Source organism: Alosa alosa, chromosome 23, assembly GCF_017589495.1.
Source record: "Alosa alosa isolate M-15738 ecotype Scorff River chromosome 23, AALO_Geno_1.1, whole genome shotgun sequence".
Lineage (NCBI taxonomy): Eukaryota > Metazoa > Chordata > Actinopteri > Clupeiformes > Clupeidae > Alosa > Alosa alosa.
The window spans coordinates 2,798,021-2,810,520 of record NC_063211.1 but is presented as its reverse complement, the minus strand read 5'-3'; the positions used below and the strand labels follow the sequence as shown (position 1 = coordinate 2,810,520).

Here is a 12,500-nt window from a genome sequence, read left to right as displayed (position 1 = left end):
GTGTGTGTGTGTGTGTGTGTGTGTGTGTGAATTAGTGTGTTCCTCGTCATCTTGATGAAATATTCATGCCGCTCAGAGCCACACTCCTTCCTAAAACGCTCCACCGTGAATTCCACTACGACAAGAAAGCTCTGGGAGTGTCTTCAAAGGTTTGTGTGTGAAGGCTTTTCTGCGTGCATTTGGTATGTGTGTGTGTGTGTGTATGCAGGCTTAGCTTGCACCGGTTAATGTGAGTAGGTGTGTTTTCTATTTCGAGCAAAGATTAACATTCTATTTTTCATTTATGTGTGTTTGTTGGCACATGTGTGAGTGTGAGCATGCATCCATATGTGAGAGGGTATGGGTCAGTGTGTGTGTATGTGTGTGTGTGTACTGTATGTATGTATGTGTATGTGTCTATGTATGTATGTGTATGTGTGTGTGTGTGTATGTGTGTGTGTACTGTATGTATGTGTGTGTGTGTGTGTGTGTATGTGTGTGTGTGTGTGTGCGCGTGCCTGTGTGCGTGCCTGTGTATGTGCGTGTGTATGTGTGTGTGTATGTGTGTGTGTATGTGTGTAAGTATGTGTGTGTGTATGTGTGTGTTTACTGTATGTATGTGTATGTGTGTATGTGTGTGCCTCTCTCTCTCTCCCTCTCTATCCAACTGTATGTGTGTGTGAGCAGTGTTTCCCACAGAATTGGAATAAATTTGTGGCGGTAGCTGACTTAGACAACGGGGGTATTAAAGATCGTCTTGGTAGTGTTGGAGTGCCTCACATAAGGCGTTAAATGAGTAAAGACAGTTAAAAGGCTGCTGATGTGTGGATGCAATTCATAACGTTTTCTACATAGTTAAAATAAAGATTGTACTTCTCCTTGGGACAAGCACTTTTGAATTTTGGAAAACACTTTTCCATTTACATGGGATTTTTGTAAACATTCAGTGTCAGTCAATAAAATGAGCCCTTCAAGAAAACAAACTGTAAGTAGGCTACGCATGATAAATTCGACATCAAACAGTATTCTAACGTTAGCTTTGAGATACTGCTTGATTGCATAACTTAACTTAGTTTAGTCTCTTCAATGTAGCCTACTATGTTGTGATAAGACCTTAGCAGAGTTTTTTTTTTTTTTTTTTTTTTTTTTTTTTTTTTTTTTATTTGCAAACATCATTGACATTACAGAAAATGCAACACTCCCGACATGCACATGAATACTACATCTGACAAACAGGCGTACATTACATAAACACATACTGTAACTTAACAAGACATCACATTGACTTGGCTACAAACATAACACAACATAACATTAATAACAGAAGGCTAAGGATGATTTCGTCAGGATGATTACAGATATGATTATCAGGGATGAAATTGATGGCCGGAATGAAAGAAAAGAAGAGGGGGATGGGGGGCGGATGGTAGCTCTAAGAGTGTGAATGAGGTGGTGTTGGGATGGGGGTGGGGATGGGGGTGAGGGGTAGTGAGTATGTGAGGATGTATGTGTGTGTGTGTGTGTGTGTGTGTGTGTGTGTGTGCGCATATGTATAAGGCTGGTTTGCTGTTGGGCCAGGAGGAAAGCTGGAACATAGAGAGGGAGGGTTTCAGGAGAGGTTGTAATTATTCTATTAATGATAAGTATAATAATAGGAATAACTGATTGCCTGGTTGATTGCCTGACTGATTGCCAACCTGGGCACCCATTAATGGCCACAGTTCCACCCAGCCCTGCAGTTATACTGTTGAGCTGACAGAGGGGAGGACCTGCGTGCCACCCATCGCCTCAGGCCCCCAGCATATGCACACATCCCCACTACCACGACCAACCACACCTAAGCCCCAGACCTTCACCCAACCACGCCACTCTTGACCTAAATATGTACAGTATGTGAATGGCTAAGGTTGAGGGGTATCTAGAATGTAGCATTAAAGAAGTGGGCATGCATGCAGAGTTAGCAGAGTTTACTTCAATGCAGCAGTTTTGAACAAATTTAGCGCCCCAGCATGGTCACCATGCTAAGCGGTTTAATAACAATTTAGTCAGGCGTCTTCTATGCAATGCTTCTATGTGGCAACAATCCTTCAACAATCGTGAATATTTTGTTAAATGCACATGCAGAGGAGGGGCAGCGGACTCTGAGAGAGCCGGGGCAGACTCTCCACGAGAGCGGGCGAGCGAGGGAAAGGCTCGTCGTAAAAGCAAACTCAATGGCAATGCAAGGATTTGACCTTATATTTAATTTAATTAAAATTCAATTAAATTAAACAGAATATTAATATGTGGCGGCCGATTTTGATTTAATGGCGCACCGCCACAGATTAGTCAATGTATGGGAAACACTGGTGTGTGTACGTGTGTATGTATAGTGTGTGTGTGTGTGTGTTCTAGTGTGTGCCTATAATTGGGAGCATCCAATGTGTGTGTGTGTGTGTGTTTGTGCGTGTGTGTGTGTGTGTGTGTGTGTGTGTGTGTGTGTGTGTGTGTGTGTGTGTGTGTGTGTCCATGGTGTCACCACACTCCCCCATCTCTATTACTGATGCCCCATGAGCCCTCTCACTGTCGGAACAGGAATTTGCTCATTTCTACCGTGCACAGTTATTTAGACTCTAAACTAGCCCTTTAAAATAAAGTCTGGACTTCCATCCATGTCTGCTGGGAATAGCTCAGTAGTCAGACCTGTAAGGCGGCGATCACATCAGCCAGCGGCAAGCGGCAGCGGCAAACGTAACGCAACGCTCAGACCATAATAAGTTTTGTCTCACAACACAAACGGTTTGTCAATTGAATCTGCTCGCGTTGCGCTTCGAACCAAGTTCATCGCTCAGCTTGTTCAACGCTAGCGTTACGCCAGCGCTGCCACCGTTCCGCTGCCGAAACCATAGAGAACAAGAGGAGAACCTGCCGCTTGCCGCTGGCTAATGTGATCCCTGCCTAACGCTGGAGACATCCCACCCCCTCACGCTTGTATGCCATCGTTGGCCGTGAGTGTGTCCAGATGTGTGTTCAGATGTGTTTCACACGCAAGTCCATCTTCTGCCTCTAGGAGGCCTCTGAGATTCCCCTACAGCAGCTAGATGAGCTTGCAGTGATAAACAGCTAATATAAGAATAGCGCTGTGTGTGAATGTGTGTGTGTGTGTGTGTGTGTGTGTGTGTGTGTGTGTGTGTGTGTCGTGTGTGTGTGTGTGTGTGTGTGTGTGTGTGTGTGTGTGTGTGTGTGTGTGTGTGTGTGTGTGTGCTGCTACCTGCACCTTCTCTTCCAGAACAGTGGGGAGTATGCATACCGCGTCGCGTGTGTGTGTGTGTGTGTGTGTGTGTGTGTGTGTGCTGCTACCTGCACCTTCTCTTCCCAGAACAGTGGGGGTATGCATGCACATGTGCTATGTGTGTGTGTTGTGTGTGTGTGTGCGTGCGTGCGTGTGTGTGTGTGTGTGTGTGTGTGTGTGCTGCTACCTGCACCTTCTCTTCCCAGAACAGTGGGGGTATGCATGCGTGTGTGTGTGTGTGTGTGTGTGTGTGTGTGTGCGTGTGTGTGTGTGTGTGTGTGTGTGTGTGTGTGTGTGTGCTGCTACCTGCACCTTCTCTTCCCAGAACAGTGGGGGTATGCATGCACATGTGCTATGTGTGTGTGTGTGTGTGTGTGTGTGTGTGTGTGTGTGTGTGTGCACGCTTGTTGTATCGTCCTTGATGGGGTTCCCTGCAGAGAGTGAAAGACACGTGATTCTCTCACAGGCATTTATTTAAATAACAGTGAATATTCCTGCTCTAATTAGCTAACCAACCACCCATACACATACACACACACACACACACACAGATTACGCACACACAATCAAGCAGGCTAAAAGCTTTTAAAAAAGTGTGGGGTTGTGGGATAGAAAAATGAAACAATCTTGCCAAATTATAAATAACTCCCTACAGGGACGTTGTATGTATTTTCTGAGAGGGGTGCGGACTATATTGGTGTCCGGGAGTTTCTACCCCGAAAAAAATGGAAATTCTGATGACTAAACACACCATTTTAATGCAGTTTGTGGGACAGAAGAAGCAGCGCCCCTCATATGTGTGGCTCATGTGACATGTAGGCCTACATGATCTACCTGCTATCACTTCACTATTTGACACTACCCTCCCTGGAGACATATCTCATGTTATAAATCAAGAAATCATTTCAGAAATTATGTTTTGTGCATATGGGTTAGCAGGCTACAATAAATTGCCCTAACAGACAGCAGCCTAATTTCGAGGTATCACTAATAAAAACGTTTGAAGTCTACCCAAACATATGCAAAGGGAATATAAATAAATTGTGTTGCATATAGCCAGCTTAATTAATGTCAATTTAAAGATTATGATTAGCAGTTTCTATGCTTTTTCCATTAATAGTTACAGGAAGCCACGTTGTTGTTTAAACTATTGTTGCTTCTAGCCCACGTTACAGTTTCACTTGCTGCAGGGACACACACATTGCATGATGCTCTATATGAGTTCTACATGCTGGAAATCTTAGTTCTCAGATGTAGAACTCAAATGTATTTTGACGCCTCCATTTGTAAGATCAAAATAAGATGTTCTAAATGGAACGCGATCGTAAAACATTAAGATCTCCAGTAGATGTAGCACTACCACACACATTGACAGTGAAATCAGATCAGGCGTGTGAAGCTACCGGGCATAACTTAATTTGGCATGCTACGGACCAGTAGCCTAGGTTAATTGTTGAGGAGGCCCATAGTTTGAGAAAAGCTGCAGATCATAGACAGAGAAAAGCATAATGCTCTGAGAACAGTAGCCAAAGGTCTTTCTGCACAAACAAGTGCATTGAATGCAGCGCACCCTGTATTCACTTTGACTCTCTGCATTGATACAGTGTGACAAAAACTGTCAGTCAGAAAGATGCACACTTTGAATTTGATCAGAGCGGCTCTGGTTCTTCACTGGCTAACTTGATGTGATTGGCTGGATGACCATTCAATCAAATCAACAGACCTATTTGTGTCTCTTTGTGTGTGCATTGTGGTAGATACGGTTCCAACTCTTTACGGGAGCGTTTATTTCCATATTTTACTTTCATTTTAATCTGACAAAAAGTGTGGGGGATAGAATCGTGTTCCAGCAAAAGTGTGTACGTTATAACACTCACATCCCCCACGCTTGCTACGCGCCTGCACACACACACACACACACACACACACACACACACACACACACACACACACACACACACACACACACACCTTCCCCCTTCCTTCCTGATGGATGTCAGTGATGACATAAGGCTAATCACAGATAACAAGGGTGGAGTCTTACTGTTTATTTATCTTACTGTTTCACTCCCCCTGTATCTCTTTTTCTCTTTCTCTGTGTGTGTGTGTGTGTGTGTGTGAGTGTGTGTGTGTGTGTACATACATGTGTGTGTGTGTGTGTGTGTGTGTGTGTGTGTGTGTGTGTGTGTGTGTGTGTGTGTACATACGTGTGTGTGTGTGTGTGTGTGTGTGTGTGTGTGTGTGTGTGTGTGTGTAGGATGCGGTGACTATCTGCACAATGGGGATGGGCACGGCGTTTGGAGAGTCCATCCTGGACAACACACCCCGCCACGCCACCATCGTCAGTCGGGAGAACAGCGAACTGCTGCGCATTGAGCAGAGAGAGTTCAAGACACTCTGGGAGGTGTGTGTTTATCTCTGTTTCTCCTCGTATGTGTGTGTGTGTGTGTGTGTGTGTGTGTGTGTGTGTGTGTGTGTGTGTGTGTGTGTGTGTGTGTTTGTATTTGTATTTGATAATAAACAATATGTTGCATTTAGTGCATTTCTCAAAACTCAAGGTTGCTTTACAAAGAATTAAGCAAAACAAACAAGCAAACAAGGACAAAACAAACAAGTAAACAAGGTCAAAACAAACAAACAAACAAGGACAACAAGGCGGAGGATGCCATGGAAGCAGTCTTGAGAGATTTAATATGGGAATGAAAGTAGAACTTAGATACATACATACATACATATCGTAATTAGTAATAGTCTCAGCCATAATCACAGCCCAGTGTGTGTGTGTGTGTGTGTGTGTGTGTGTGTGTGTGTGTGTGTGTGTGTGTGTGTGTGTGTGTGTGTATATCACATAATCACAGCCCAGACAGTCCCAGAACCCCCTTACCTGCTGTGTCCTAAATAAAGCTCACTTACTGTTAAAGCCTTCACACATAGGCACAGACATGAGGAGCAACCCACTTTACTGTTAAAGCCTTCACACAGCACAGACATGAGGCACACCCCACTTTACTGTTAAAGCCTTCACACAGCACAGACATGAGGCACACCCCACTTTACTGTTAAAGCCTTCACACATAGGCACAGACATGAGGCGCACCCCACTTTACTGTTAAAGCCTTCACACATAGGCACAGACATGAGGCGCACCCACTTTAGATGTTTGCACAACCCCGCACACCACCACCAAACCCAGATTCAGTTGGTTAATTTTATATTTAGTTCTGTATTAATTTGACTCAATAGAATCCATTGTTCATCTCATGCTTGTACTTACACATTTTGGCACTTGTGTTGGTGCCTATATGAAGAGTGCTTTAGTGTTTCCTCATCTTGATCATTCCCATCATGCATCAGTCTCAGATGCAGTTTGGAGCGTCATCCTGTTGGCAAGTCAGGTGACGATGGGCATGTTAACAGCTGTGATGTTGCTAGGCACATCAGGGCAAGTTTATTAATCTAGCAGGTTTCATACAGAGACAAGGCAGTGTGCTTGGGACCGCCTAAACACAGACAGCCTGCGCAAGCATGATAAAGGAGGGGAGAAGGGCCTTATAATCCAGCCCAAAGACTCTGTGTGTGTGTGTGTGTGTGTGTGTGTGTGTGTGTGTGTATGTGTGTGTGTGACCACAGGAGGGCACTATCTTCCTGTCTTATTCGCTGTGTTCTGCAGTTCCTAGCTTGCTTCTCTGCGGCTTAGTAATATTGTGTGTGTGTGTGTGTGTGTGTGTGTGTGAGTGTGTGTGTGTGTGAGGGTGAGCTGTAATGCGTGGTGTGTGTGTGAGAGACATATTTGAAGAAGATTGAATTCAGCTTTAACAGTGTTGAAAGAATGGTGTGTGTGTGTGTGTCTGTGTGAGAGAGAGAGCAATAGAGAGAGAGAGTGAAAGAGAGCGAGCAAGCGAGAGAGTGAGTGTGTGTGTGTGTGTGGGGGGGGGGGCACGTTATGACTAGAGGTGTAACAGTACACAGAAGTCACGATTCGGTTCATACTGGTGCGGACATCACGGTTCGGTACGAGTTCGGTACAATGGAGGGAAAAGCAAAACAAAAATGTGTGTGTGTGTGTACAGTAATAATCTACTAACTGTAAACATATCACACTATGTTGCCTTCTTTTAAAAAAACGAAATTGCTCCTTTCATTTCAAAACAGACTACAACTAGAAGTCACGTGACTTTACCCTTCAACGTTAACTCATCGTAGCATGGTTTGTTTATTAGCCTGGTTAGCGTTGACACTTTCTTTTACTGTCTATGCACTTAACACTAGCCTACCAGCTCCTCATGTGAGAAGTTACAAGCGAGTTACCCTAACATATAAAGGTAATTACCACGCGATTTACATAGCTTTCTGTCATTATGAAATAATTTTAAGCCATAGGTTTTGGCCCTATTTATACGTGTATCCAAAGGCTGGTGAAACGCAGTGGAAGTTTTTTTTCTCTCGTTTCATTGATTGATTGGTTTTGTCTTATCCACCACTCTCTCCTGTACTACTGTAACTGTTCTCAAGTTCTCAAACTTGCGATCTTAAAGAGACCAGCGGGTCCTCTAACTCTTGTGGGTTCGCCACCACTCGCTTAGTGCTGCTATCTCTGACTGACTGACTTGACCGACGACCTGACAAAAAAATAACATAGGCGCCAATCAGAGCTTCAGAGCTAAGGCGAGGCTACAGATTAGCGTTAGGTGTCGCTAAAGAACTCTCGTAACTCTCATACTTAACAGTAATTCCGCATTACATTAATTAATCTGCACGCGAGTTTTCTGTATTTTTATAGGCCTACCGTGTATTCTCCGTGTAAATTCATGCATCGAACCGTGACGCCCGTACCGTTTCGGTTCAATACGAATACATGAACCATTACACTCCTAGTAATGACGTATGAGTATTCTATTTGAGTATTCTGTTTTCTCTGTTTCCTTGTCAGAGGAGCTGTTGTCTCACTGCTCAGTTTACACACACATGCAGATGGTGTCAGTTTACACACACATGCAGATGTTGTCAGTTTACAACACACACGGAGATGGTGTCAGTTTACAACACACATGCAGATGGTGTCAGTTTACACACACATGCAGATGGTGTCAGTTTACACACATGCAGATGGTGTCAGTTGATCTACAAACAGTTCTTCTGCGACCATATGTGCATTTAAATGCTGTCACTCACATTCTCCCCCACCTCCAAACACACACACACACACGTACACACACACGTACACGTACACACACACACACACACACACACACACACACACATGCGCGCGCACACACACACACACACACACACACACGCACAGACATTGACACTTCAGTGAGAGCGTGCTAGCGCTTTTTAAAGGAATTATCCGGAGTAAAATGCACTTTAGATCAATTTACGGATGATTGGGAGTACATACGTTGAGTTGACATCAAAATCATGTCATTCGGATGTGTTTTGAGAAAGTTCGATTTTTACCGTTTTTAATCCAGAATGAATTTCATCAAGCCAGTACCTTTCGGGAAATGTTGCCATCTTTGCTGCCATCTTTAGGGGAAAGTCCGTTGGAGTCGATTGCTGAGTGTGTGAGTAACGCTCTAGAAATTCACAATTTCGTCGCCGTTTAAAAAAAAAAAAAAAACATAGTCCAATCCATACAACTTCATTTCAATTTCAAAGAAATACTGGACTATGTGTTTTTTTTTTTTTAAACGGCAACGAAATTGTGAAATTTCCAGACACTTGGCAATCGACTCTACGGACTTTCCCCTGAAGATGGCAGCAAAGATGGCAACATTTCGGAAAGGTACTGGCTTGATGAAATTCATTCTGGACTCTCTATCCGACCACATAAAGACTTCGGTTTGGCTTTAGGGACCCTCTACTCACTACCACGTAAGTGTAATGTTGTTTGGAACTGTAGAAGAGGTATAAAAATAGCGTTTTGTAGCGGCGAAATAATATGCCCTTCTCACTTCCACGCTTACGAGTTTTGACTAAAAACGGTAAAATCGAACTTTCTCAAAACACATCCGAATGACATGATTTTGATGTCAACTCAACGTATGTACTCCCAATCATCCCTAATTTGATCTAAAGTGCATTTTACTCCTGATAATTCCTTTAAATAGGCCTTGAAAGACTGAAAATGCTGTTGAGAAAACACAACATGAATTATACATTAGTTCTCTGGCTGCTTCAATGAGTGTTTGCATGTGTGTGTGTGTGTGTGTTTGAGGTGGCATAGGTGTGTGTGTTTTATTGATGTTTTTTCTATGTCCTTATAAGACGGAGGATGTTTGTTTAATGTGTGAAAGAGAAAGGAGAGTTGCATAATGACGGGTAGAAAGACAGGGAGATTGCTGCACCAACATAAGTATCTTTGTTTATGTGTGTGTCAGGTGTGTGTGTCCATGCTGCGTGTGTGTGTGCGTGTGTTCACGTGTGGGTAGGTGTGTGTGTGTGTATTTGTGTGCGAGTGTGCAAGTGTGCGAGTGTGAGTGAGTCTGTGTGTGCAGGGGGTGTGTTTGTGCTTGAATTTGTTTGTGTGTGTGTGTGTGTGTGTGTGTTTGGGTTTGTGTGTGCTTGCGTTTGTGTATGTGTGCGTGTGTGTGTCTATGTGTGTGTTTATGTTTGTGTGTATGTGTGTTTGTGTGTGTGTGTGTGTGTGCTTGCATTTGTGTGTGTGTGTGTGTGTGTAATTATATAATGGTGGTGACTATACTCCACACAGCCCTGAGGTGCGTTAGTGTGTGTTTCTCCTCACCCCCAGAACAGCAGCTATTGGGAGGAGGGGGTGGGGCTTTCACAGCCAATCAGCCACGGACAATCACATCGCTGCAGGAGCAGGCCACGCGGCCAATCACATCGCCGCCAGACGTGACATCACCGCCCTATTCTGGACTTTATTTCCATTTCCATCATAGTTAAAGATTTGCTCTCGGGCTCCCCCTACAGTTGAGAAGCGCAGTAATAAACAAACGAAATGTGCGTCTTTTGCTACAAAGTATGAACATAACTCTAATATAATATAGAGGGAACACACCGACAGCAGTCTGTAGAAAAATATCTCCGAATTCCTGTAGCAAAGCACCTCTTTTACATTTCGATTTTGGAGGGAGGGGGGCAGTTTCCTACCCAAAACTAGAAAGTTGGTAATCGCCTACAGAGGTCTGCTCAGATAATGACAGAAGTGCCATTTGTCATGTTATGAGGTTATGTGGCATCAAAATGATTTTGGAAACGTTAATGTTAAAGGTGCACTAGGCGATGATACACGGTTTCTAAGCTAAAACATTGTTTTGTCACATACTGCCTGTGCCCTGAATACACTGTAAAAACAAAAACAAAAAACACAGTCTCTGTGGACAGCCCAGGCTCCAAAAACGGCAACAAAAACAACCTGGTCCAGCCTGGACCATAAAAACATACCAAACTGTTGAAATTAGCTTAAATTAGCACAGACTGAGATACAATACCCTTCTCTTCTCTGTTCGTGCATTAACAGAGTCTGACACCATTAGCCTAGCTTAGCATAACTCACTGCATTAACCGAGTCTGACACCATTAGCCTAGCTTAGCATAACTCACTGCATTAACCGAGTCTGACACCATTAGCCTGACACCATTAGCCTAGCTTAGCATAACTCACTTCATTAACCGAGTCTGACACCATTAGCCTAGCTTAGCATAATTCACTGGAAGGCTATCTATAGGCTAACTGGTGTAACCCACTTCCTGGTGTCAGACAGTATTATTGCACACACAGAGAAAGCGAAGGGTATGTATCTTCTGGAGTAGACGGCAAATGAGCTAATTTTCCAAAAAAGTTTTGTCTTGTTCCTTTTAAAGGGGAACTTGGCAACTATTTCAACATAATAAACCCGTTTAGAAATCATTTGGATGGTTAAATGACCTGTTCCGGTGAAAATGGTGACTTTCCCGCTCGCCCTAAGCGTCCCCAGGCGAAAAACCAACCTTGCAACATTGAGACTACCGTCCCGAAAGAGAAGTGAGAAACAAGAAACTTCGTTTTAAATCGCGTGTTTCTTACCTTATAACATCCACATTGTCTGCCGAACTTTATAAACTATGCTAACCGTTTTGCTAGCTTGTAAACAAATCCATGTGCTTTATCGTTACCTTTTTCCATAGTTTGAAATAGCATAATGCACAATTTTTCAAGCAGAGGGGGAAATCCTGCCAAGTTTTCCTTTAATACAAGGCATGCTGATTATTGAAATGTGAATTCATTGTTTCATATTGTACATCATCAGACTTCTGCGTCAATGTGGAAATCAGTGTCAGGAGATGATGAAAACCATGACTGCTGTTGATTAAATCAGAAAATACTCCTATCTCCAGAGAGCATCCAGCGAGCTTCAGATCAGTCTCTCTATGTGTGTGTGTGTGTGTGTGTGTGTGTGTGTATGCTTGTGTGTCTGTTGTTATGGTGGAGTGTGTGTGTGTGTGTGTTTGTATGTGTGTTGTTATGGTGGAGTGTGTGTGTGTGTGTGTGTGTGTGTGTGTGTACGCGTGTGTGTGTGCTCGTGTGTTGGTTATAGGTATTGGCATGGGTTGAGTGTGTGTGTGTGTGTGTGTGTGTGTGTGTGTGTGTGTGTTGGTTGTAGTGACCTGGCGGGTTGGCAGTGTGAAAACCACGGACACAGTGCTGAGAACATGGTTAGACAAGAGTAGAGGAGAGAGAAACCGTTGAAAGAGAGAACACGAAATGGGTGTGTGTGTGTGTGTGTGTTTGTGTGTGTGTGTTTGTGTGTGTGTGTGTGATTGTGTGTGTGTGTGATTGTGTGTGTGTGTGTGTGTGTGTGTGTGATTTTGTGTGTGTGTGATTGTGTGTGTGTGTGTGTGTGTGTGTGATTGTGTGTGTGATTGTGTGTGTGTGTGTGTGATTGTGTGTGTATAGCCTGAAAGAGCCCTCTGTGTCAGAAGCTGCTCTCAAAGCAGCCACCAGAACACTCTTCTCTGATGTATTAGACATGGCCATAATTGTTCACTCTCTCTCTCTCTCTCTCTCACACACACACACACACACACACACACACACACACACACTCGTCTGTCTGTTCAGTGTAAATACTATTTAAGGCCTTTAATATTTTATTAGGGTTTATTCCACTTGCCTTTAGGCAGTCTGGAACAGCCTCTCCTCTGGAACAGCCTCTCCTCTGGAGCAGCCTCTCCTCTGGAACAGCCTCTCCTCTGGAACAGCCTCTCTCTCTCTCTCTCCTCTGGAACAGCCTCTCTCTCT

The 12,500-nt window shown here is 43.8% G+C and overlaps 1 protein-coding gene across 2 annotated transcripts in view; it reads left to right on the top strand.

Moving 5' to 3' along the window:
- The window catches only part of LOC125288642 (rap guanine nucleotide exchange factor 4-like), a 49,607-nt gene that overhangs the window by 13,858 nt on the left and 23,249 nt on the right, over nucleotides 1–12,500 (top strand). The window contains exon 4 of one of the 2 annotated variants that reach the window (XM_048235173.1): nucleotides 5,508–5,654. The exons of the other annotated variant lie outside the window; for it this stretch is intronic. Coding sequence (XP_048091130.1) covers nucleotides 5,508–5,654 — 147 coding nt within the window. The remainder of the gene's footprint in view (nucleotides 1–5,507; nucleotides 5,655–12,500) is intronic. 2 annotated transcript variants of the gene reach the window in all.